This window comes from Hemicordylus capensis, chromosome 2, assembly GCF_027244095.1.
Source record: "Hemicordylus capensis ecotype Gifberg chromosome 2, rHemCap1.1.pri, whole genome shotgun sequence".
In the NCBI taxonomy this organism is placed as follows: Eukaryota; Metazoa; Chordata; class Lepidosauria; order Squamata; family Cordylidae; genus Hemicordylus; species Hemicordylus capensis.
The window spans coordinates 110,941,827-110,967,984 of NC_069658.1; the positions used below are offsets into that span (position 1 = coordinate 110,941,827).

Consider the following 26,158-nt stretch of genomic DNA (forward strand, 5'->3'; position numbering starts at 1 on the left):
AGTGTGAATTGGTCACAAATGCAATGTGTACTAGAGAGAGGCAGAAAAGCGGGGAGTGGTTGGAGTCACCCAGGACAATCAGTACAATGCCACATTAAAACTGCTTTCCTGTGCTTGAAATGCAGGTTTCATTTGCCATTATGACATGGTTTCAAGGACTGTGTTTTTTGTCTTCACTTGGCTTACAAGTTCAACAAATTGAACATCTTGCTGTTGTGGTAGAAGTCTTGTGCCAAGAGCTTACATTTTTAAACTGGCTTTTGTTTCACATTGTTTGTAGGGCTGCTCAACTTCGGCCCTCCTACAGATGTTGGCCTACAGCTCGCATAATCCCTGGCTATTGGCCACTGTGGCTGAGGATTATGGGAGTTGTAGTTCAAAAACAGCTGGGGCCCCCAAAGTTGAGCAGGCCTGGTTTAGGGTATCATCTTCCCTTATGTCTGAGGTGATAATTCCACTTAGCTTACAGCTGATTTTGCTTTATTGGTCATGACTAGTTAAAAAAAACAACAACCCCCCACCCAGTGCATTGCTAAGATGCCTATTTTTATTATTGACTGACAGATACCTAGAGCAGCATCCAGAGTCCATGTAGGCTGCTTCTGTGCATGCAGTGGCACTTTTTTCAGCCCCTCTGGCCTAATGTACAGGCTACAACATCTGTGACTTTTTAGTTTAGAAAAAAGACTGAGGGGGAGATAGGATGGAGGACTATAAAATGATGAATGGTGTGGAGAATGTTGATAGAGGAAAATTTTCTCCTTCTCACATAACACTAGAATCAGGAGTCATCCCATGAAACTGATTGCCAAGAAATTTAAGAGCGACAAAAGGAAGTACATTTTCACACAATGTATAATCAACCTAGGGAATTCTCTGCCACAAGATGTGGTGACAGCCAACAGCCTGGCTGGCTTTAAGAGGGGTTTGAATAATTTCACGAGGACAGGTCTTTCAGTGGCTGCTAGTCTGAGGGCTATACGCCACCTCCAGCCTCGGAGGCAAGATGCCTCTAAATACCAGTTGTAGGGGAACAGCAGGAGAGAGGGCATCTGGTGGGCCACTGTGTGAAACAGGATAAAGGAATAGATGGGCCTGATCCAGCTGGGCTTTTCGTATGTTCTTAACGTAGCACTCTCTCTTACCTGAAAAGCTTGTCTCAATGAGCTTGAAAGAGGAGAGCTCCCTGATGCAGCTTCTGCACAAGAAGCTTTCAGTCAGACTAGGAAATTGCAGGGACGCTTCCGAGAGTGTAGAAATATTTGGGTGTGCCTGTAAGATCTTGGTTCCCATCCATAACTGAAAGATGCATGGTTTCCTTGTAGGTGTATAATCTTGATATGCAGGTTTTCAGTGGTACACAGAGAAAGTGATCCACATAATTACCATAACAGTGTGCAGAAACATATTGTGGCTTTTTAAAAAAATCCATCATTGACCCAGTGATATAGCTTTGGGCACATGATTGTACCTATTAGTTAACTTTCTGGTTAAATCAGAGTACTTTAGATTAAATCAAATGCATTCCTATCCATATACTTTAAACTTTCTTGACGATAGGGCCCCAAATCATTAACTTTTCTACATTGTGTGTTCTCAGTTTTGTGTATATATACGAAGAACCAAGAACAAGCAACTGCACTCTGACACTGTTTGCTTTAACAAAATAAGCTGCAGTGAAATCATAATCTGACGATAAATGAGTAAATATGTGGATGTTTGGTTTGGATGTGGAGATGACTGGCCAAAGACTTGTGAGCGAATGTATCAAAATTCTCTGCAAGAGATGTTTTATGGTAGATGACTTAGGACCACTGATGCTGCCATCCTCTTGTTTTTTGAAAACCAGGAGGCTTGTTGCCTCCATGAAAATTTTTTTTGCTGTTGGAAAGTATAAAACTGTAATGTATTTGTTGGAATAGTAAACTTATTTCAGGATAGTAAATACAATTAATAAATTTGTCATTTATGCTGGAGAATAAAACTGTTATGTAAAGATGTCTTTAAGGCCACCCTAAGCCAGCAAAAGCTGCTATGAAAAATAAAAAATAGGGAAAACACGCACATGCTAAAATTGTGTTGATCTAATGGAATGCAGATTGTGACGTTAATGTCACAAGTGTTAATAGCCAGTGTTTGTCAGCTATGTACTTAAAAAAAAAAAAAAAAGGGTAGTGGTTACTTTCAGAGCCTGGCTTGTTTTTGTGGTTTTCCATTTTCTGCCAAGCTGTTTATGTAGAGATAAAAGTGATCTTGGCAGTGCAAGTTGTATTGTATCTGTATTACAGGCTAGCTGGCTTTTCAGATATGCTGCAAGTGGAAAGCACTGTAACCCAATGGTGCAGAGTGGGGAGTGTGAGGTGGGCAGCAAATAATAACTACCATGAAAACTCAATGTCTTGTATGCATATCAGCTTTATAGTTTTCTTGTTGGGTTCTTTTTTGCAAAGCTTTTTTTCTGCAGTGCTTTGATAGAAGAGTTGGATTCCACTATTTACACGAATATTTTGTGGTGTTTTAGTCTTCAGTAGTTGGGGCAATTCCACGTGGTTGGCAAAATAAGGCAATAAGATCTGTATTTAGAACTTGTCCTTAGAAATCTTGTTAAACAGATCTGATTCTGTGGTTTCTTTTGACAGTCTTCTAGTAAACGTTTTCCCCTTCTTGATTCTTCCATGCTGTGTGTTGATGTTGTCTCTTCACATGCTTGGAAGCAGTGGTGGCAGGTGCTAACCAGACCTCTCCTTAATTCTGTTCATCTACAGTACCTCCATTCATCTATAATGGCTAAATGGAACCTCCATATTCAGAGTCAGTGTACCTTTTAGTTTAGAAAAAAGACTGAGGGGAGACATGATAGAGGACTATAAAATCATGCATGGTGTGGGGAAAGTTAATAGAGAAATTTTTCTCCCTCTCTCATAACACTAGAAACGGGTAATCCCATGAAACAGATTGCCAAGAAATGTAGGACCAACAAAAGGAAGTACTTTTTCACACACAGCACATGATTAACTTATGGAATTCTCTGCCACAAGATATGGTGATAGACAACAGCCTGTCTGGCTTGAAGAGGGGTTTAGATAATTTCATGGAGGACAAGTCTATCAGTGGCTGCTAGTCTGAGGGCTATGGGCCATCTTCAGCCTCGGAGGCAAGGTGCCTCTATATACAAATTGTAGGGGAGTAATGGCAGGAGAGAGGGCATGCCTTCATATCTTTCCTGCGGGCTTCCCAGAAGCATCTGGTGGGCCACTGTGTGAAACAGGATGCTGGATAAGATAGGCGTTGTGCCTGATTCCGCAGGGTTATATTCTTAACTGTAACTGATTTTCAATAGAGGTGATGAATGATGCCAACCATGAAATACTTTGAAACATCTCTGGCTGTCCTGGCCACTTTTGGAAGTGCATGCTTGTTCGGACATGTACCTTTGTTTTAGAACAACCCTAAGATAAGAGGACAGTCACTTTTGACTCCAATGAACTCCAAAGTCTGTCGTTCCCAGAGATCTATAGTTTCCTGTCAAGTATTTCTCCATTTTATTGTTACAGAACATTTGATATCCCATATTGTGTCATATTGAAGATAGGTTTTGCCCTGCTGCATCAACCAGTGGTTGGCAAAATGCCGCAGGCAAAAGAGTGAAAGTGATCTCTTATACATCTTCAAGCATCTGATACAGAAAGACATCGTTGCTGAATGCAGTGATTCAATTTTTATATATTTAGTGATATATCTATATATCTATATTTGTAACTATCATGCTTAGTAAAGGACAGAACAAAAATTTCTGTCTGTATCCTGTCTCTTGTAAGTTCAGAGATAAAGGGTGTGAAACCTCAATAACATATTTTTAAAAAAACATACTTATAGATTTATACAGCAGCACATTTGCTGGTGATATTCCAGCATTTATCTGTGGAAAATCTGCCTCCTTGAAAGAACAAAAATCCCACTTCTACAAAATTCAACCATGAAACTCACTGGGTGACTCTGGGCCAGTCATGTATCTCTCAGCCTAACCTATCTCACAGGGTTGTTGTGAGGATAAAAATAACCATGTACACCTCTCTGAGCTCCTTGGAGGAAGAGTGGGATATAAATGTAAAAAATAAATAGATAAATAATAATATATGTAAATAATAAAATATCTAACGTCTATATCTAACGCCTGTTTTTCTTCATATCTATATCTATATCTATCTATATATAAATATATATATGCCGTGTTTGCCTCTGTTCCTAAAGAAAAAATGTCATAAGTTCAAAAGGGGTGTGAGTAGATGTGCAAGCATATAGTGTACTTCCAGTAGAACCATATATTATTTGTATAATGGGTAATTATACATTTAATGAAAATCTAGAAGAGCTTTGTAGATGCAAATTGGAGTAAAATGACATGCTAGCTATATAAGTGATACATATTATGAATACTGATGTAGAGAAAAATCCTCAAGAAAAATGTCAATACTTGCTTCCTTGCTCCCCAATTTTTAGTCTATTTTCTGAAGGAAAGGTGGCTTATGAGGTGTCAGGGCATCGGGAAAGGTGCTAGATAAGAGTCACGGTGTAAAAAGAAATTGAAAATCGGATCCTTTAATGAATTATACACATAGGTTACAAATGTGCTTATCAGCCCCTCCCCGCCCCCCCATTTCACTTTCACTGTATATTTCTATTTGTGTTAGGTATTTAAGAGCCTGAGTTTGGGAGTATGTCCTAAACGCTAGCACTTCCTCTAAATAAGTAATTGGCTCACTTATTTTCAGTAGAAAAAACATCTTTTACTTTGTCCTAAGGATGTTGGGACTTTAACTACTAGAACAATGGCCTACCTATTGTGCATTGCTTCACTTTCTTGTATAAAAGTATGTGTCTACTTAATATTTAGACAGTATTGTATCTTGCTCTTGGTTTTTCCTAACTTAATAATGTTGTTATGCTTTCATGTTGCTACATATCTGAATGCTCTTTGTATCTAGACTGTTGAGCACTTAAACTTTTGTTGATTCATATTGTTGCATGTATTGAGGGGAAATTGTTGAGTTAGAATTCTAAGACAGTTCTTTAACTTTTCTCTCTCCAGATAGTACAATTGCTAGTAAATAATCTTTTTATTATGATATTTTACATAGTGCCAGATGTGATGTAACAGTAGGGAATATAAATCATATATATATAAAACAGTATAACATGTACCAGCAGTATAATAGTAAAGAACTTACATCTCAGAAATGATAGGATAGAATAAAATAAATTGAAACAGAATGTGCACAGAGACCAGTTAAATTCAATAGTTCACTCAATTGATTGCTCAGTTCACCCAGTTATAGATTGGAGGAGTCCTTTTTAAAATTCATGATGCACTTTGCTAGCTATTCTGCAAAATTTTGCCACTGAGTAAAATTATCACTGATTGCTTATCTGGCAATAAAAATGACACATAAAATTCTCCTGAACAACATGGCAGCTGTGAGAGAAATGGGTTAATTAGCTAACTGTGAAGTTAGTTGTAGAAATTGCAGTGTAAATGCATCCTCCTGTCTCTACCTTTCCTGCACCACAGCTGCAGACACTTGTTGGTTGTATGGCACTCTTATTAAACCTGTCCTCCAAAAGTGCCAATGGGAGCACATTAAATCTGACCATAAAGAACAGTCTTTGGTGTTTACATACTTCTAGCCTAAATAAACAATCAGTTGGGCACAACCAATGAGTCACTCTCCATGACTTCAGAGACTAGCCCAAGATTTTATTGATGTTCTACATCTAATATATGCTGTTTCAGCATATTTCTGGCCCCTTCATTGCCCATAGACATCAAGATTTCGGGTGAAAGCCCGAAAGTTGACCCTTTCTATCAAGGAACATTTCCATGACAATTGAAAACTGCCTATCAACATTAGAGGGGCCAGTCCTTCAGGAAAAAATAATAATTTTCAGACAACAATTAAGGGCAAGAGTGAAGGCACAAGCTTCCACTGTCTGCAACCCTGCCTCCAAACACAAAGATGCTCTTGGGAACACGCCTGCCTACAAAACTGATCTCAGAATATTTGTTTGGATAGTCGCTAATGGGGCACAGTCAGCATGGAGGCCTAACTGGGTACTGCAGAGAAGCTGTGATAAAGATTGGACCTTAAAATGTTTGATGGCTGCAGGAACATAATATCTGCCTCTAGTACGAAAGTACCTCAGAATAGCAGCCACACTTATTTGTGTTGAGTGAGCTGCCTATTCAGTCCCCCCCCCCCCCCCGGAAGTGTGAAAAACCACACCCAAGTATTTAAATATATTTAACCTGTTCAAGATAATTACCAGAGATACTCCACTTCAAGATCCTGGATCTTTTAGCAAAGACCAGGATCTTGATTTTCTGGTAGGTAGGTGTAAAGTGATTGTCCACACAGTAGTGAGCAAGAGCCTTTAATGTTCTCCGTAACCCGATTGAAGTCTTCTATAGAATCACTGCACCATCAGAGTACAGAAGTGTTGATAAATGCCTGTCTGCAAGTCTTGGAGGATGAAATTCCAATTTGTCCATATACTCAACTAAGGAATTAATATACAGATTGAATAATATGGGGGCAAGTATACATGCTTGCTTAACTCCATTATGTATAGGAATACAACTGGATAAGTGGCCATTTGAGTTGCAGCGGACTCGCAAGTTTATATTATCACACAACTTCTTGATGAGAAGCAATCGCTTATCAATTGAGGAAGCCTCAAACTTCCTCCACAGAATGTCTCTGGAAATGAGGTTGAATGCAAACATAAAATCTACCAAGGCTGAATATAGGGAGATTTTGGGCTTGCTAATATATTTCTCCACCATGTGCTATAAAGCTAGCTCATGATCCATGGTGGAGTGGCTGGCTCTAAAATTGGTCTTCTCTTCCACCAGAATGTTGTTTTTTTCTACCCAGTTCTGGAGCTTCATATGCAGATGCATAGCATACAGCTTACTTACTATGCTCAGGAGGGTAATTGGTTGATGATTGGAAGGGTTGCTTTTCTTCCCTTTTTAAAATAATAATTGGTATAGTAATGGCCAAGCCCAAACCACTGGTAATCTGCACAGCTTTGTTTATGGAAGTTAAAAGGGAAGCCAAAACAGGTGCCCACCATTCACTATTAACCTTGTAGCCACATCTAAGGGGCTTTACCAGTTTTCAATTGTATTATTAGTTTATTAACCTTATCCATGCCTACAAGAGGCCAGTCAAGAAGAAAGTTATTTCTAAAATCTAATTGTTTAGGATTTTCATCCTGATTCGTGTATAGCGCTCTAAAATGGCCTTCCCGAGACTCAACTGAGATATGACAATCGAACCAGGACATATTATCTCCAGGTTGGTCTGCTGTGATTCTCCAAAAGCAGGCTGTATCATTATTTCTTATTGAAAGTATTGTTTCCACATCTCTAATATAGCTTGCCTTTTTTTTATTAAGTGCAGTTCTATATTGCCTATTCTTTGCTGCAAACATTTTTGCATTGAGTTAGCCTTGTGCAGTTTGTAGCACGAAATAAGTGCATTTTTTACTAACAAACTCTCCAACATTTGAGTGAGCATATTATAGTTACGATTAATTGAGTCTTCCAGGACTGGGTGCAGTACTGAAGCATGCAGGGACTTGAAAATACCCAATTTAAGAAGTTCAGAAGTAGAGTAATTCAACTGGTTCGTCCACCTGATCCTAGTGGCTCTACAGTCTGCTTCAGTTCTTGGCTGGAATATAGTCTCAGCATGTGACTGCTATCCAAGAGATTTTAAGTTCAAGATGTTGGAAAATGGTCACTTTCAGGGTGACATTTAACCTCTTAGATGTTCAACATAATTTAATGTATTACAAGTGGCCAGGAAATAATCATTTGTACTTCAGTTTGATCTGGCCCAATGTGCACATTTGTCAGGGCTATCGCCTTCTATTGAACCATTTAAAATACCTAAATCCAAGCGATTTATCACTTGGACCAAACATAAATCCTCCAGGTTACAAGACTTTTGAATACCGAATTGGGAGTCCACCATTATGATCTGAATTGGGGCAACTGTGGTACTTGGAATAAAGAGCAATGTCATTGGGTCCTGCTTTAGCATTCAAATCTCCCCCAATTAACACACATGGAGTTGGAAATTAAGCTAAATAAATTGCAATATACTTTTCAAGTTCTTGCCATTTATCTTTTGTTTGGGCATGAAGTCTCTGAGGGGATTTATTTATTAATTAGAAAAATATTACAACTTTAAAAACTTGATTAAGACAGCTAGTGCCCACTGATCAAGGGGAGGCAGTTTGGTCAACTTGGTGTGTAAGTTGGTGGCAATAAGCAGCCCTAGCCCACCCTTTGATCTGCCCGCTTTATCACTTGAAGTAGCGTCTTTTGAGTGTGAATAAAAACCATGCAAGATCAGCTCATCAAGGGGCCAAGTTTTCTGAAAATTTCCATTATCTGCTTCATCTCCTTAACTATACCATCAGAGGGAAAAGTTAAACTGTCATCCTGGATACTGTCCAAGATTTCTTCAGAGATGCTAGGCAAACTTTGTTTATGCAAGTCCATCTCAGCAGCTGTCTGGGGCAATAACCTTATCAGTATTAGATATGTTCACCCTAGTTGGCTGAGGTCTTGCAATTTTAACCCCTAAGGGTATTAATGGGCGGATGGATGTATTTTGAAATACTCAAACAGGCAGAATTTGGAAGCCAGCCAAAAAGGTTCTCATTTGCAGCAGCATCAAGGGAATAACTGAAAGTCAGCAAAACTATTTTACACTGTGCAGAAGATGGCATCCATTCAACAGCAAGAATATCAACACTCTGAGGGTAACAACAAAGTAATTAAATTAATGAGTGTTTAATCGCCTTCTAAGTAGTCAAACATCCAGCATTATATCTGTTAATAGTTATCTGTCATTAGGGATGTGCCTGAATTGTGTTTTGGCCCCTCTTTGAAGGGGCACTGAAGTGATTCGGCTCCCTGCTGCCGAAACGTTTTGGTTACGGGGCAAGGGGTTCACTTAGGAGGAGGCGGGCAGGTCCTACCTGCCCCATCCCCCAAGCCGCCGCCACAGCCCCATGGCAGCAACACCATTTGTGTGCTAATGCTATGCGAGGGATGCTGGGGGAAGCATCCCATTGACACAGCGGTTTAAAGGGGCAAGTGGCACAGCCTGCTGCTTTCATGGAGAAGCTTGGATGGGAACAACACCAGATGGGGCAACAGAGGTTTGGGGGACATACAGGTAGGACCTGCCCACCTCTTCTTAAGGGAACCCCTCACCGCCCTTGGGATGGTGCCAAAGCAATTCAGTACACATCCCTATCTGTAATACAATCTGCATAGTCAGTAAAATTCTTGTATCATTCATCATCAGAATTATTCGCTTTACCTACAGAATTTCTATTTGCTGATTTTCTTTGCAGTATGTTGTTTGGCATTGGTATCTTCTACTGTCTTGTCACTCTGAGTGTACGTTATGTTCTTTCCCTTAGAACTAGTTGTACCAATTGAATGCTTTTGTACACGGGCATCAACAGAGGTCATAATATAGTGACTATATAGGGGCAACTAGCAGGACCCAATCCTTCAACTTGTGTTGGAGATATGCTCATTGAAGACTTTTTACCATTTATCAAGTTATTGTTTCCCTGTAAAAGTCTTGTTTTAAAAACTAGCTGCTTCAATTAGCTCAAGCTCCTCTTGCTTCAAGAATGCAAATTGATTCGATGTAGGAAAAGAATAAAACATAATTAGTCTCTCTTGTTGTCATAAATTCATCCAAATGTGTTTGCTTTAACATTTTCCTGTTAACTTCTGGGTGGGAACACTGCCTTTTAAAAGATCCCATTGTTTAAGTTAAATTGAATGTTTTCTACAAGAAAGTAATCTGTTGCTTCTTAAAAACAGCCAAACTATTTTATATTTATATTTATTTATATTTATTTTTACATTACATTTTACATTATTTTCATTTAGTTTATTGTATTTACGGTCATTGACCAAAGGGACAATATTTTTACATTTATATCCTGCTTTTTCCTCCAAGGGAACTCAGAGCGGTGTACATGGTTATGTTTATCCTCACAACCACCCTGTGAGATAGGTTAGGCTGAGAGATACACGACTGGCCCAGAGTCACCCAGTGAATTTTGTGGTTGAATGGGGATTCAAACCCGGGTCTTCCCAGTCCTAGTCCAGCACTCTAACCACTACAAAGTCTAAATCAGCCAGCCAACTGTCCAAACAGTTCTCTAGCTGATTAGAATACAGTTACTCCCCCAAATGGCATACCACGAATAGAAAAGTAAAAATTGAAGAGACAGACCAAAACAAAATATTTCCTCTTCCCAAAGAGTCTAAACATAAAATAACATAAGCAGTCCAAGGAAAAAGTAAAAATAAAATTTTAAATCCAAGCAGATAAGCAAGAAAAGGTCCCCCTGAAAAGAGTTAACAGAGCCTTATTTATTTATTTATTTATTTATTTATTTATTTATACATTTATATGCCACCTTTCGTTAAAAGACAACCCCAAATGCTGTCACATCGCCATCTTGGCTCCTCCCACGGTAATTATCTAAGGTTACCTAGGATGGTAAGTAATTTAAATTTGGTAGACTATAATGAATACAAATGCTTATTACAGTGAATTCCCCAATATTCCTTAAATATAAGTACTTTACCCTACCTAGACTATGGGTAACACCTATATCAGGCAGCAGTGATATAGGAAGATGCTGAAAGGCATCTGCACGGGAGATGACAATGGTAACCCCCTTCTGTATTCTACCAAAGACAACTACAGGGCTCTGGGGTCGCCAGGAGTCAACACCAACTCAATAGCACACTTTTACCTTTACTCTAAACGCAATGAAGGTGAAATAGGAAGGTGGGAGAGGAAGGAGCTAACAAATAGAAGACTAACTGAAGCTGAGAGCACAAACATGACAGACTTAAGATCAAACTCTGGAGACTGAACAGGAAAATGCAAGAACAAGATTTCAAAGGAGATTAACTACCAAGAACTCTGACCACTGGTCAATTTGCATATGCTCCCATTAAATCATTCTTTGTTTTATTTACGTTATCCTGCCATGGGTCAAATTATAAGCAGGGAGGCAAAATAATGATTTCCCCCCTGTCCAACAAAACTGTTTCTCTCTGACTTTTCCTATTATACGTAACTGAATGTGCCTGGCTTTCTGTGTCCAGTTAGTCTGGGTTCCTGCTCTGGAAGCATGAACGGGACTGATTCACCTTGTGTGCCTGAATTTCATCTAATTGGGCATTGTCTGTTTTCCATTGCCTTCCATGGATTGTTTCCTTTGTTTGAGCCTGGTGTTAAGGTTTGTGTGTTGTGCCTGTAGTTCTGCACCGATCCACATCTGTCTCTTCCCTTGGAGATCTTGTTCCTGCATTTTCCTGATGGATCTTCAGAGTTTGGTCTTAAGTCTGTCATGTTTGTGCTCACAGCTTCAGTTAGTCTTTTATTTGTTAACTCCTTTCTCCTCCACCCCATTTCACCTTCCTTGGGTTTAGGGTAAAGAAATTTAAAGAATATTGGGGAATTCACTGTTATAAGAATTTGTATTCATTACTTCTTTTGAATAATCACGCCTCAGTTAAAGTTATAACAGGAAGATGGTTTGTGGGGATTAGCTTGTGGGAGGGGACATATTCTGAGGAAACTTAGTTTTGAAGCAACTCTTAAGACGACAGGGCTCAGACCAGGGGAGCTTTGTACATAGGAGTTTGCTAACAGACATCATAGTAGTTTTGCGTCGAGTTTAGTGGGGTAGTGTGCGGAGAGAAGCTCAGGCGGATCCCTTTATCACAAAGGAGACACCCAGCATGAGAAGGTGAATACTCACCCACTTTCATAATTATCCTGAAAGCCAGAGCTTAAACTTTGATTAGTTTGCAACTAAGTGAGGTCCCCCAGTGATCTGTATTGGGACGAGTACTTTTAAACTTATTCATAAATCATTTAGAAGTTAGGGTAATCAGCGAAGTAGTTGCCAAATTTGCAGATGGCACTAAACTATTTAGGGTAGTAAAATCCAGAACAGATTGTAAGGAGCTCCAAAAGAATCACTCCAAACTGGGTAAGTGGGCAATAAAATGGCAAATGCAATGCAATGTAAGTAAGTGTAAAGTGATGCATATTGGGTCAAAAAGACCCCAGCTTCACATATATGACGACGACGTCTGAGCTGTCAGTGACTGACCAGGAGAGAGATCTTGGGGTCATGGTAGGCAGCTTGTTGAAGGTGTCATTTCAGTACGTGGCAGCTGTAAAAAAAGGCAAATTCCGTGCTAGAGAGCATTAGGAAGGGGGTTTAAAATAAAAATGCTAATATTATCATGCCCTTATACAAATCTATGGTGAGGCCACATTTAGAGTACTGCATGCAGTCCTGGTCACCATATCACCATAGGACATTGTAGAACTGGAAAAGGTACAGAAGAGGGCAACCAAGATGATCAGTGGCCTGAAGCACCTTCCTTATGAGGCAAAGCTACAGCATCTGGGGCTCTTTAGTTTGGAAAAGAGGCAACTATGGGGAGACATGATAGAGGTCTATAAAATCATGCATGTAGTAGAGCATGGACAGATAATTTTTTGTCCCTCTCTCATAATACTAGAACCAGGAGTCATGCCTTGAAACTGAAGGCTAGGAAATGTGTGACTGACAAAAGGAAGTACTTTTTCACACAGTTTATAATTAATCTATGGAATTCTCTGCCATGGGATGTGGTTGATGGCCACTAGCTTGGATGGCTTTACAAGGGACTTTGACAAATTCACAGGTCTATCAATGGCTACTTCTTTGTTGGCTATAGGCTACTTCCAGCCTCAGAGGATATATGTCTCATACCCTCACTTCTTGCCTATGGGCTTTTCAGAGTTATCTGGTCGGCCACTGAGTGAAACAGGATGCTGGACAAGTTGATTTTATATGCAGATGATATTTCGTGTTCTATTGATAAACCAGAGGTCTCAATTCCCAATCTTATTTCTATGGTTCAAAAGTTAGGTAGTTTATCCGGGTGTTCTATAATTGGGGTAAATCAGATTTGATGCCTTTGGGTTTTTTATAGGCAGGAAGTTAAAGAGCTTGAGGGACCTCTTGTAGGGAAGAACTGGTGAGCAGGCAAAGGGATTAAGTACTAGCTTTTCTGCCTGCAGATTCCTCCCAAAATGGAATCCTGATGTCAGAGTGGAATTCCTCCTGTCATTTCATTAGAATTATGATGGAACATTGTGCTTTCCTAATAATGAACTCTGGAAAAGTGCATATAAGCGTCATGTGGGTAAAAAAAATTGTTCTTTTAAGTTCTCTGAACTATTTTGGATAAGGAGAGAGATGAATATATTAAATATAGATATATAGAGCTAACTGGGCAAGAGGCGCCTTTTACCGTGGTGATTCTCTTTATTTAGCCGGGGGAGAGTAACTGGCCCTATCCACCCCCAGCACAGTACTTCCAGTGACTGTTGCTGGTGTGTGTCTTATGTTTCTTTAATTAAGGCTTTAATTAAAGTTTAATTTAATTAAACTCTAATTAAGGCTTTAGTTGAATATTCTCAAGTGACATTTTTTGAACTCAGTGCCTTGGTCTGCTTTTACCCAATTTCTGTGAGTTGGCACAACCAAGAGGTCAGCAAGTTTAGGTCTTTGTATCCTGTGTTAAATGCTTTCTGGGGGAATGGGAAAAGCTTAGTGGCAGAGTAAAAATACTTTGGTGTCAGGGCAACCAAAAATTAAAGATTTTTCCAACAACTTAAAAGCAACAAAGCAACAAAAACTAACTATAATGATGAAGATTTCTGGAACCTATTTCAGCAGTTCAGTAATAGTTTTTCCATAGTGCTTAATTTGCAGAAGTAAGCAAAAAGAGGATCTAAACCTATATGCTGTTTTGGTCTTGGCTACCTTTTTTTAATGCAGAACTGAAACTCCCAAATCTGGAAATGTTAGTTAATGTGCTTATTTAGGAGGTTTTGTATGAGAATTCCCAGATCAAGAAATAAGTGTTTACTTCTGTGTTTAGATTAAAACACAAAAACCAAAAGCAGCCACCTGCCAACACTTCAGTCAAGAACAGTAGTCTGTTTTAGAAATTTATTCATGCCATCATTTCCCCACTACAAGGCAACTTGCAATAGTCACCTACCAGTGGAAGGCATGAAAGATGGCATTGCAAAGGGGACTTAAGAATTCTTTCCCATTACAGCCATTACATAGTCACTTCATGCTGGGATAGCAGCTGGATTCTAGGGATGTGTGAACTGGCTCAGTTTGGTCCGACTCAGGACTGAACAGCCCTTGACTGTTTGGAGGGGGGTTGCGATCTTTTCCTCTCTTTTTTTATTGGGGGAATTTTTTTTAAGGTGTTTATCTCCTCCGGGGAGTTGTTGGAGGTGCCGGGAGGGGTGTGTGTATCACACAGAGGTTTCTCCTCCACCCACCGGCATCAATGCAGCCCAAACCGGCCTCTTCAGCCAGCTCTTTGGCCCATTCGGGCCTTCCCTTTTGGTGCGGCGGCCATTTTGGAGGCAGCTGTGCCTGTGCAATTGGTCTCTGAGAGGCCTGAACTCAGGCCGAACGGGCCAAAGAGCCGGCTGAACAGGCTGGTTTGGGCTGCATTGAGGCCAGCAGTGGAGGGGGGGATATCCGCGGAACCCCACCCTGCCGCCACCTCCAACAACTCCCCTGGCAGGGGTAAGTGTCTTAAAACTTGGTTAAAATAAAAAGCTTGTGAACCCAGGGAGTTCGAGGGGTGCCAGATGGAACTGGCCTGGTCTGGTTCGAGTCCAGTCCGGACTCGAACCGAACTGGGCCAGCCGGTTTCGTGCACATCCCTACTGGATTCATGGTATTAGTTGATGGGTTTCTTTTCCTGCATCTAGAATTCAGCATACTGAAGATGTTTTCCTGTGTATGTTAAATCTATCTTCAGAAACAACTGAACTGTCAAATAACAGTAAGTTTGTTCTCATGATTATGAACAGGGTTATGAGACCTGTCATACCCAAGTTCAGAAGCTGTGAACACTCCTCTTTTCTGCTCGTTTGGCAGTTAAAAACAAGGTTGGAGAAGTCAGTAGCGATTGTGTGCTAAGCAGCAGCTGGGTTAGAGGGCTTCTTCCTACCCAGCAACTGTACAGCATCTTTAAGGAGGTAGGAGGAAAAGCTGTCTGATCTAGCTGCTGCATTGCTTACACACACTGCTAGTGCCTCCAGTCTTGTTTTTTAACTTGCGCACAAGCAGAAACAGCTCGCTTCTCCTACCCAAATGGTTGTGGGAATAGCCCTAACATGTAGAAAACCTGAATTTCTTAATCTGTCATTTTTGTGTGTCTTGCTTTATAATTTAAAAGTTGAAATTGCTCAGTGAAAGGCATGTATGTATGCAAGCTGCCACAAGGCTCTTGGATCAGCACTTTAAATCTTATACAAGCCATTAAATTGTGCAGTGAATTACAGCTTCTCTGCCACTACATATTAATGCACAACCAGTGCAATTTTTTCACTTTTCTTTACAGCACAGTTTATGTAACATAATCATTAAATCCTTCTTGTATTTATTGCAGGCAGCCATTTTGAACAGAACGTAAAGACGGCATGGCCTGCCTTACAGTGACAGAAATGGAAGGGACAGCATCTTCTACTGTTCATCACAACGGTGGCATCCTTGGGAATTCCACTGTTTCCAGACAGACAGAGCCACTGCTCCGGGTTTACCTTTATCATTCCCCAGGGAAGACAGAAGGCGATTATCTACAGTTTCCAGCAGGAGAATATGTTGCAGAAGAGATCTGCGTTGCTGCTTGTAAGGCTTGTGGTAAGTTCCTAGGCAGTTTTCTGGCTGGTACAATCGTCCAGGTCTTCAAAGGATAGTGAGAACAGAGCCTAGAAACTGCACATTTTTCCAGGTCAAGAAAACTCTTCAGTGGGAGTGAAATTTTCATGTTGCTAAAATGAAGGCTATTTGTAGAATTACGAAACACTTGTTTCAAAATCTAGATCCAATATCATCTTTTAACGACTGCTTGTTGAAATGATCCAGTACAACTTGGGAACTAAGATTGTCCATAACCAAGTACAATTATCCTGTTGTAAACATCTACTTGTACTACATTGCTGTTGCTTGCTTTATGGTGGCAATTCTTGTTGCTGCTGTTTCTTATTTAACTTTGCTATGGGGTTTTACTCTCGGAGTAAGTCTCAAAGTTAGGATTTAAAGTAGGAGTGCTTCCTTTAGGTTTTTTTTTTTTTAAATTACTGGAAAGATTGCCAAGATTGGAGTGTGTTTAATACGGAGCTGAATGTTTAACCTTCCCCCATTCTCACTCAAGCAAATGCAGTTGGAAGTCAAATCAGACACCTGCATAGACTTAAAAACCAGTGGAGTCAAGATTCTTTAGTTGAAATCAAAGTCACACCTTGAAATAAGGAGCATACACTTCTTTACTCTTTTTCTTTCACTCCCAGGATTCTCACACCTTGTCCCATGCTCAGATATGCCCATGCCACTTCTTCCATGTGTGCTGCTTCCTGTCAAGTGTGAATTTCTGAAGACTGGGAATGTGAACACTGCAAATAGGTTATGCAATGAATACTGTTGTTTGCAATCAGAATTCATAGCAAAACTGTCATAGTCTGCTGGGCATAGTGAACTTGGACTACAAAAATTTGTGTTACTGTCCCTTCTCAGGCATGAAACTTATGGGAGAATTTGGCACAATTTGGGCATCATGCCAAACCATGGCTAAATAACTTAACCATGGTTTGTTATGGGCTAGCAAACTCTAGCTAGAGCCCCTGGGCTATGGACTTTTAGTAGAACATAAGAACAGCCCAGCTGGATTAGGCCCAAGGCCTATCTAGTCCAGCATCCTGTTTCACATAGTGGCCTGCCAGATGCATCTGGGAAGCCAAGGCATGCTTTCTTTCTTTCTTTCTTTCTTTCTTTCTTTCTTTCTTTCTTTCTTTCTTTCTTTCTTTCTTTCTTTCTTTCTTTCTTTCTGTTGCTCCACTGCAACTGGTATTCAGAGACATCATGCCTCTGAGTGCCCATAGGCACCAGACTAGTAGCCATTGATAGACCTGTCGTCGCTGAATTTGTCTATGCCCCTTCTAAAGTCATCTGGGCTGGTGGCTGTCACCACATCTTGTGGCAGAGAATTCCATAGATTAACTATGCGCTGTGTAAAAATGTACCTCCTTTTTTTGGTCCTAAATTTCCTGTCCTTCAGTTTTATAGGATGACCCCTGGTTCTAGTGTTTTGAGAGGGAAAGAAAATTCTCTGTCCACTCTCTCTACTCCATGCATAATTTTGTCCACCTCTGTAGCCTAGCCTCATAAGGAATGTGTTCCAGGCCCCTGATCATCTGGGTTGCTCCTTTCTGCACCTTTTCCAGTTCTATAATATCCTCCTTAAGATACAGTGACCACATCTGGAGTACGCAGAGCATCTCACCATAAACTTGTATAAAAGCATAATAATTTTAGCATTCCTATTTTCAGTCACCTTCCTAATTATCCCTAGCATGGAACTTGCTTTTTTCACAAAGGCTGCACACTGAATCAACGCTTTCAATGGAAGTTTTTGTACTAAACATTTGTTTCCTGCTTTGCTTTGTATCTATTGTTTTTCTCTTTCTCATTCCCAATTTTTGTTTGACAGCTCTTTTTTTGGAGAGAAATCTCTGCACCAAAAACCTGGTGTAGCATAGTGGCTAAAGAGATTGAGCTATGAATCTTGACTTCCTTGGTTTTGTATTTCATCTCTGTCATTAACCCACTAGGTGACACACACAAGCCGCTCATCTCTCTGTCTCAGCTCCCCAGCTGCAAAATGGGGATAATACTTTGCATGTTTGTAGGATTACATCAAATTAGTATGTGTAAAGCTCTTTATTCAGCACCAGTCAGACCTCATCTGAAGTACTATCTCTAGTTCTGGGTGCTGCACTTGAGGAGGTAGACCAGTAGAAGATCGTAGCAAAGATTGTCAGAGGTCTGGAAAACAAGCTGTGAGGAAAAGTTGAAAGAATTGGGTATGGTTACTAGGGATGTGCACGAAAGGTTGTTCGGCACGGCGGGGGTAGGGCTTTAAGGGCGGGGGAGAGTGTACTCACCCCCCCGCTGCATTTCCCCCGCCGGCGCTCTCGGAATTAGAAGCCCCTCGGGACGGCAGCGTTCCTCCCTGCCGTCCCGTTGCCCCCGTCGGCCGGAAGTGGCCGGAAGTCCCGTTCGTGCGTGTGCTCGTCATGCACGCGCGCACCCGTACGCGCACGTGCATGACGGGCGCACGCGCGAACGGGACTTCCGGCCACTTCCGGCCGACGGGGGCAATGGGACGGCAGGGAGGAATGCTGCCGTCTCGAGGGGCTTCTAATTCCGAGAGCGCCGGCGGGGGAAATGCGGCGGGGGGGGGTGAGTACACTCTCCCCCGCCCTTAAAGCCCTACCCCCACCGGCGCCGAAACGCTGAATCGCCCCCACCACCCGAAATGTTTCGGGCTCAAGCCTAATGGTTACCAAGGAGAAGAGAAGATTAAGTGGGAGGACATAATAGCATTCTTCAAAGGTAGGACTAGGTCTAATGGGCACAAGTTATGAAAGGGTAGATTTGGTTGGATACGAGGAGAAACTTGTGAACAATAAGAATAGTTCATCAATGAAACGAATTGCCTTGGGGCATGGTGGGCTTGCCCTTGCTGGAGGTTTCAAGCAAAGGCTGGATGATTGTCTCTTGGGGATGCTCTGGCTCTAGATTTCTGGCTTTGAGCAGGGGGCTGGACTAGATAATCAAGAGGACCCTCTCTGAAGTGTTCTGTGATTAATACCACAAAACACTATATGAATGCATTGCCTATTGTGCAGCATCTGGACTAGTTTGTCATGACTAAGCACAATTAAAATAAATGAGACAAGTTAGTCTCATTGATGCTGCACATGGTTAGTATTTGTACTTTTTCACGTTCCTAGGCTTCTGTTTGTGTGAGTGGTTCTTTTAGCACGTACTTTTAGCAGTGGAGTTGGAAACTAGTATGTGCACCATGACTTGACTTGTCATCCCCTCAATATTTCTGGATCCTGGGAATTGCTTTCACTGAATGACAACATGCATTACACCTGCACTAGGGTATGTTACACCATACTGGATATCCTCAGTTGGGCATCTGACCCTTACCCATCCCTTCAGCTGCTGTGCCATGGCACACTTTTGATGCTGTGGACAACTTCAGTGCCCAAAATCATACTGTTATACATGGCTCTGAAACTTAACTTCAGTTTCTTTGAGCAAGCAACCTTTGTGGGGAGAAAATGTTTACAGAGCAGACTTGGCATTGGCAGCAGTTCCTACTAACCCAGATAGCAAGATTTGCAGTACGAGAGTTAAATTTGTTGGTTCTGGCAATTGTAGTGGAAACCTGACTGTAAGTGAAACTAGTTGGCTGTAAGGAAGATGGCAAGAATGCTGGAGGTCACAGACACATCTTAATCCTCTGTCTGACTTGGTTGTAATTCCAGATAGATAATCTTAGTAACAGTATGCTTTTCTGCTCCAAGTGATACTTAGTCTAATAGCATCTGCAAAAGATATACAGTCATTCCTTGCTAACCAGCAGGGTTCTGTTCTGGCAAAACCTTGCCATTGGCAAATTTGCAGTTGGTGAAGCATTAAAGTCTATGGGAAACGGGGTTAGGGGGACTGTGACCATAAAAAGACCTAAAAATAAAGGGGGGGAAATACCAAAAAATTGCTAAAAGATCTTGTAATATCACCAGAAGCTACCAAGAAGGAGTAGCCGAACCTCTGGAAAATTTTTTAACTTTCCCCAAATCACTCAAAGGCATTTTAAATTGGCAAGGGGGTCAGCAAGAGTTACCAAGAGGAATGAGCAGATTGAACCTCTGAAACCCGCCCCCCAATAACTAAAAAACCTCACCAACCGTGGATGCTCAGGTTGTAGTTGGCAAGACCTGTCAAACTTTCCCATTTGCATATACTCAAAACCGTGGTTGGCAAGGGGGCGGATGACTGTATTTGGCTGTTTTGCTTTCATGTAAGTTTAAGATTGGTCACAATTCGTGTACTTTGTTACAATCAAGAGTAGTTAAGGAGGAGGGGTGTGGGAAACAAAAGTATATAGACAAACAGTGGGTTGACATGCACTGAGGGAGGGAAGAAGCAAGCGGGCCAGGGCGGGGGCGGGGGAGAAGCAGACGGGGCAGGGGAGAAGCAGGCCAGCGGAGGTGCAGATGCTCTGCGCCCGGCCCAGCTAGTTGTTGTTGTTGTTCTAGCATATCATATCCAATCCTGTTTGCTAACACAAATATTTGCAGAAGTGGGAAATGGTTATAGCTTCTGTCTGCTTAAAACTGGGCTTTGACTGTGGGCTTTTGGCTTAAATGAAGGCAAGGTACTGTCTTCGAATTTTGATTTAAGGGGAAATTGATTTTGATTTTTAAAAAATTAACTCTTGTTCACTTATAGCCAAAAGTATAAGGGAAGTTAAATGAGTTTGATCCATTACAGGGAAAGAGGATTGTCAGACTTTGCAGAGAGATGGTTTATTTGGCATGGGGATTTTCCCGCTTGATAGGACTGCTGTTCCAATCCCCTGTATTCAATACAGCTGAGTAGACATTCTCTAGGTATCTCTTCAAATACTTTTAAGCTGTTCTCAGCTACACATTTATATAAAGGGGCTCATTGTCGAATATATGTGAGATAAAACCAGGAGAAAAAGCTTCACTAATTTGGTTTAGAGTACCTGGTTTGCAGAAGCAAGGATGTTTTCATTGTAAGCAGAATGCCTGAGCTGATCTCAGAGGTGGGTAAGGAGTGCAGAACCTGCACTTAATGTGCAGAAGTTGACAAAAGCTGCCTTGTATTTCAAGCCAACATGTCTGTCTGGCAAGCATTCAGGATCCTTGTCTGTGTCCAAGTGAAATTTCGAGAAGAGTGAAGACACTATACAGAGGCTGGTTTTTTGACCTCTTTGCAAAGTGGTGGATTTATCCAGGGATAAAGCTATCTGAAGCAGCAAAGTAATGTGGACTTTAGAATGTATCTCCTAAGTAACCATTAAAGGACGTGCCTCATTTTGAGCTTAGTTCAAGGAAGCTAGCTACAAGTCTGCTGCCCTGTTGAGCTGTAGTCTTTGTCCCTGGAAAACAGTTCCAGTAGCATTCCTTTAGGACTGGCTTTTATACAAGATGCACATTGATGCGCCAGCTCGCTTGCATGCAACATGTGCGTAGCTCTGCATGCTAACATAGCTTCCCTTAAGCCATAGATTGCTGGTGTGTCCCCTGCTGCATGCAGGGGAGCCAGTACATGTGTTTAGAAGCCTATATAAGATATGCTGGTTGCATATCACATGCTCTGCATCTTGTTTAAACTGCTCATTATTAATAATGGACATTTATATCCCACATTTGTTAAAGTTAGCCATATATGAGAGTTTGCAAGACTGGAATTGACTGCTTTGCTGCCAGCCAAGCTTAAACATTTCTTAATCTAGCATAAGTTGATTCTGAAATGGCACATCCCAGGGGCATAGCTATAATTGAACGAAAGGGTTCAAAGAACACGGGCCCTCAGCTCCTGAGGGCCCTCCAGATCCATCCCTCCCTATTTTCTTCATTGTCTCCCTCACTCTGGGGGGGCCGCCTAAGAGAGGGATGAACATGGGCCCCCTCTCCCCTAGCTACTCCCCTGGCACATCCTTCTTGGTGGTGGGAGATCTTTATTATGATGACCACACATGAAGATTAGAATAAATACAAGATAGTAGTTGGATGATCAAATTATGTGCTATGAATCAGGCATGGAACTTGGTGAGGAGTAGAAAGCGGGCTTTGGTGATTATACACATTAACTCTTAAGAAGTTGTTTAACATCTACATGAAACCACTGGAAGAGATCATCAGGAGATTTGGTGTAGGGTGCTATCAGTATGCTGATGACACCCAAATCTACTTCTCCATGGGAGAGGGCATAACCAATGAGGGAGGCTCGGTTGTCATGCATGCGGGATAGGGCCTTCTTTGTTGCTGCCCCCAGATTCTGGAATGATCTCCGGTGGCTATTCGCTCCTCGGTCTTCATCACAGCTTTTAGAAAGCATGTTAAATCGTGGCTTTCCCCCCAGGCTTTTTTGTGATTGTCTCTGCTGCTGCTTTTTGTACTTTGTATTGCTTTTATGTTTGTGTGTTAAATTTTTAATCAGATTTGTTTTATATTTTTAGCTTAATATTTTAATTGTCTTTTTTACAATCTTGTTTTTAAATTTTGCTGTAAACCGCCTTGGGATTGTTTTAATGAAAGGTGGTATATAAATTTAACAATAAATAAATAAATAATAAAGTCTCCCTAAATGCCTGCCTGGAGTTGGTGATGGGCTGGATGAGGGATAACAAACTAAAACTGAATCCAGTTAAGGCAGAGGTACTCATTGTGCAGGGTCGAAACTCAGGAGATGGGTTTGATCTGCCTGTTCTGGATGGGGTCACACTTCCCTGGAAGGAACAGGTACGCAGTCTGGGGGTGCTTCTGGATCCAAGCCTCTCCCTGGTGTCCCAGGTTGAGGCAGTGGTCAGAAGTGCCTTCTATCAACTCCAGCTGATATCGCCAGCTGCGTCCGTTTCTTGAGACCTCAGAACAGTGGTACATATGCTGCTAACCTCCAGACTGGATTACTTCAATGTGCTCTTATGTGGGGCTACCCTTGTATGTAGTCTGGAAACTACAGTTGGTCCAGAATGTGGGAGCCAGATTGGTCTCCTGGTCATCTCGGAGAGGCCATATTACTCCCGTATTGAAAGAGCTAAACGGGATGCCGATATGTTTCCGGGCAAAATACAAGGTGTTGATTATAACCTATAACTCCCTAAACGGCTTGGGCCCTGGGTATATAAGAGAATATCTTCTTCGTCATGAACCCCACTGCCCATTGAGATCATCAGGAGAGGCCCATCTGCAGTTGCCACCTGCTCGTCTGGCGGCTACTCGGGGATGGGCCTTCTCCGCTGCTGTCCCAAGGCTTTGGAATGCGCTATCTGCTGAAATAAGAGCCTCCCCATCTCTGACAGCTTTAAAAAAGTCTTTAAAGTCGCATCTGTTCACCCAGGCTTTTAATTAAATATTGTTTTAAAGGTTTTAATACTGTTTTAAAATATTTTTTAAAATTTTAAATTGTTGTAACGTTTTAACTTTTTTTTGGTTCTGTTTTAACTATTTTAATTTTTCTGTTTTTACTTTGTTGTAAGCCGCCGAGAGACGTAAGTTTTGGACAGTATAAAAATATGTTTTAAAAAATAAAATAAAGAGAGACAGTTCTTGTGTCATGGGAAAGTGCCAAAGTATGTAACCAAGCAGTCGATCACAATCTGCCCATGAGTCAGGAGCAATGTGATGCAGCTGCTAGTCAGACCTAATCTGGAGTACTGTGCTCAGATCTGGGTGCCACACTTCAAAAAGGGTATAGACAAACTGGAACAAGTTTATGGGAAGGCAGCAAAGATAGTGATCTGGAAAACAAGCCCTTTGAGTAGAGTTCACTCCCAATTCCATGTTTCTGAAGTCAAGCTGTTCTTACTGTTAAGTTTTTTCCTAATGTTCAGTCAAAGGCTGTCCTCCTGTAACTTAAGCCTATTGGGTCTAGTACTGCCCTGTGGGGCAGTAGAGAGAAAGTCTTTGACCTTTTCAGCATGACACACCTTCAGGTATTTGAAAATACTTTCATGTCTTCTCTTCTGCAGGCTATGTGCCCTGTTGCCAGCACTTGTAGTGTAGAGGGGTTGTATGAATCTGTCTATTGAATATTTTCTGTTTTGGAATGTTTATTTTTAAATTACTTTGTAAAGGCTTATAGTCATACACAATAAATTGGAAATGGTCTACAGCATATTATAGCTGTGTGTTTTGAAAGCTTTGAGGAATGCTTGTGGTTCATGTGAATGTGAACTTGGAGAGTTCCAAAGAGTGCCGAATTAATTATTACTGTTTCTGGATCTCTTCTTGCTGTGAGTAGCTTAAAACCATTAATCTTCATGAACTGCTTCAACATATTATGTGCTTCATGGCCAAAACCTACTTTAAGAATGTCCAGTGGAATTTTTGTCTTGGAGCATGGGGCTCTGCTTCTGCTCAATCATAAACCACTTTTTGAGAGTTCCCTTAGTTTCAAAAGTGGCTTGTCATGTGATAGTGGGGCTACTGTTGGAAAAAGCAGCCCAAACAGTTTTCCCTTTGTTATGTGAAGACTAGTTTTGCAGTGTGTTGAGTTTTGTTTCAAGAAACATCAATGTTACACCACTGCCCCCCACCAATAAATGCATAAAGGGTTTAAGTAAAATATGTATTTTACTTCCATCCTCCTTGTATTTGCTCTGGAAGACAATAATATTTTGTAGCCTTACATTATTTGCTGCTGTTCTTCACAATAGTTGTAGACCACTTCTTGTATGATGGAAAACTTCACTGAGCATGACTGAATACATTCATCCTAAAATAATAGTTTCTTCACCAGGTTTCTAAATTGTTTGTTTGTTGCACTAGCAAATATCTACAGAGTCCTTTAAAAAGCAAAAAAAAAGTGTGCTGGTTAATATGGATTGTCCCTGGGTTGTTGGAGGTGGGGAGCATATTATAGAAGAAAAATCTGGTTTGGTTTCAGATAGAAAGATGATTATATACTAGTTTTCTTCCTATAAAGCTGTGGTGACCCATGTATTGAAAATAATGTGTTTGAGTCTCATGCTCTGACACTTAATGCTGAGCTCCAGTTCAACAAGTGTCAGCTTTTTGTGCCATTTTCTTGGCACCAGTTAATAAGAGAACTGTGATGTATGGCTCTCTAAATCCTCATCTTGGATGTGATTCAATATCCTTTAGCCAATTTGATGTCTGGAGTGACTCAGGAATTGGTTACCTTTTTGCTCAGCAATTGATTGCTGCTACATGTAAGGAATGGTTCTCTGCCAAATAAATGCAGTTGCAACTTTGGTCTTTAAACATGCTTTATGCTTTCTATCCCCAAGTAGAGATGTTCATGACAGGACTGTGCAGAGTTTCTGTATTAGAATTTTCTTATTCTTCTATAACCTCCTCCCTAACCAGATTTTGTATGTGTCTTGATGGAGCCAGCACTGACAGTTTCTTGAGAGCCATTTACCCCACTGTGAATATTATTGCCACTGTGAACACAATTGACTGATCTTGCTTTGCTCTAGGGCCAGATCAGAGTCAGGTTCCCCCTGTGAGAAGTCATCCTCCCGCCTCCCCCCCCCCCCGCCACCCCCTTTGCCTTACACTTAGCCACAGGCAAGCATATTCTGACTCAGACTTGAAGATCTTCTTCAGAGGCCCTGCTCCAAGTGCCCCAGCCAAATTAAGTGAGGCAGGTGGCTACTAGGGAGAGGACCTTTTTGGTGGTGGCATCCCATATACAGAATAGTCTTTCCAGTGAGGCTTACCTGATGATGTCACTTTGTTCTCTTAGATGCCAAGCAGGGTGGATTTGATTTAAATCAAACTGATTTAAATCACAGTTTAAATCACGTTTTAAATCACTAGCAGGGTGGATAAAAATCAATGATTTTTAAAAAATATATATAAAAAAAATCTGATTTAAATCAAAAAAATTCAATTTTTTTTATTTTTTTTAAAAACCATTGATTTTTATCCACCCTGCTAGTGATTTAAATCAAATCCACCCTGATGCCAAGTGAAGCCCTTTCTGTTCACCCAGGCTTTTAAAAATTGATTTTTAAAAATGATTTCTTTTTAAAGTTTTTAAAATGTTTTGTATTATATTTTGTATTTTTAAAATTTTTTCATGTATTTTTGTTTGTGTTTCATGTATTTTTATTGAATGTTTTGTAATGTCTTGTGAGCTGCCCAGAGAACAATTCATGATGGGGCAGCTAACAAATTACTTCTTATTATTATTATTATCATTATTATTATTACGATCTGAAATTGAGTCATTACTCAATACAGTTAGAATTTATAGCCATGGTATCGCAATGGAGTTTGGACTGGACAAATGTGCTATATTGGCAATAAATCACGGGAAAATGACAACTAGTGAAGGAATTGAGATGCCAAACGGAAACAAT

The 26,158-nt window shown here is 40.9% G+C and overlaps 1 protein-coding gene across 3 annotated transcripts in view; it reads left to right on the top strand.

Moving 5' to 3' along the window:
- Nucleotides 1-26,158, top strand: part of JAK2 (Janus kinase 2) — a 140,735-nt gene that overhangs the window by 46,557 nt on the left and 68,020 nt on the right. For all 3 annotated transcript variants that reach the window (XM_053293956.1, XM_053293959.1, XM_053293957.1), the window contains one exon: nt 15,611-15,861. In XM_053293956.1, coding sequence (XP_053149931.1) covers nt 15,642-15,861 — 220 coding nt within the window. In that variant the 5' untranslated portion in view covers nt 15,611-15,641. The remainder of the gene's footprint in view (nt 1-15,610; nt 15,862-26,158) is intronic.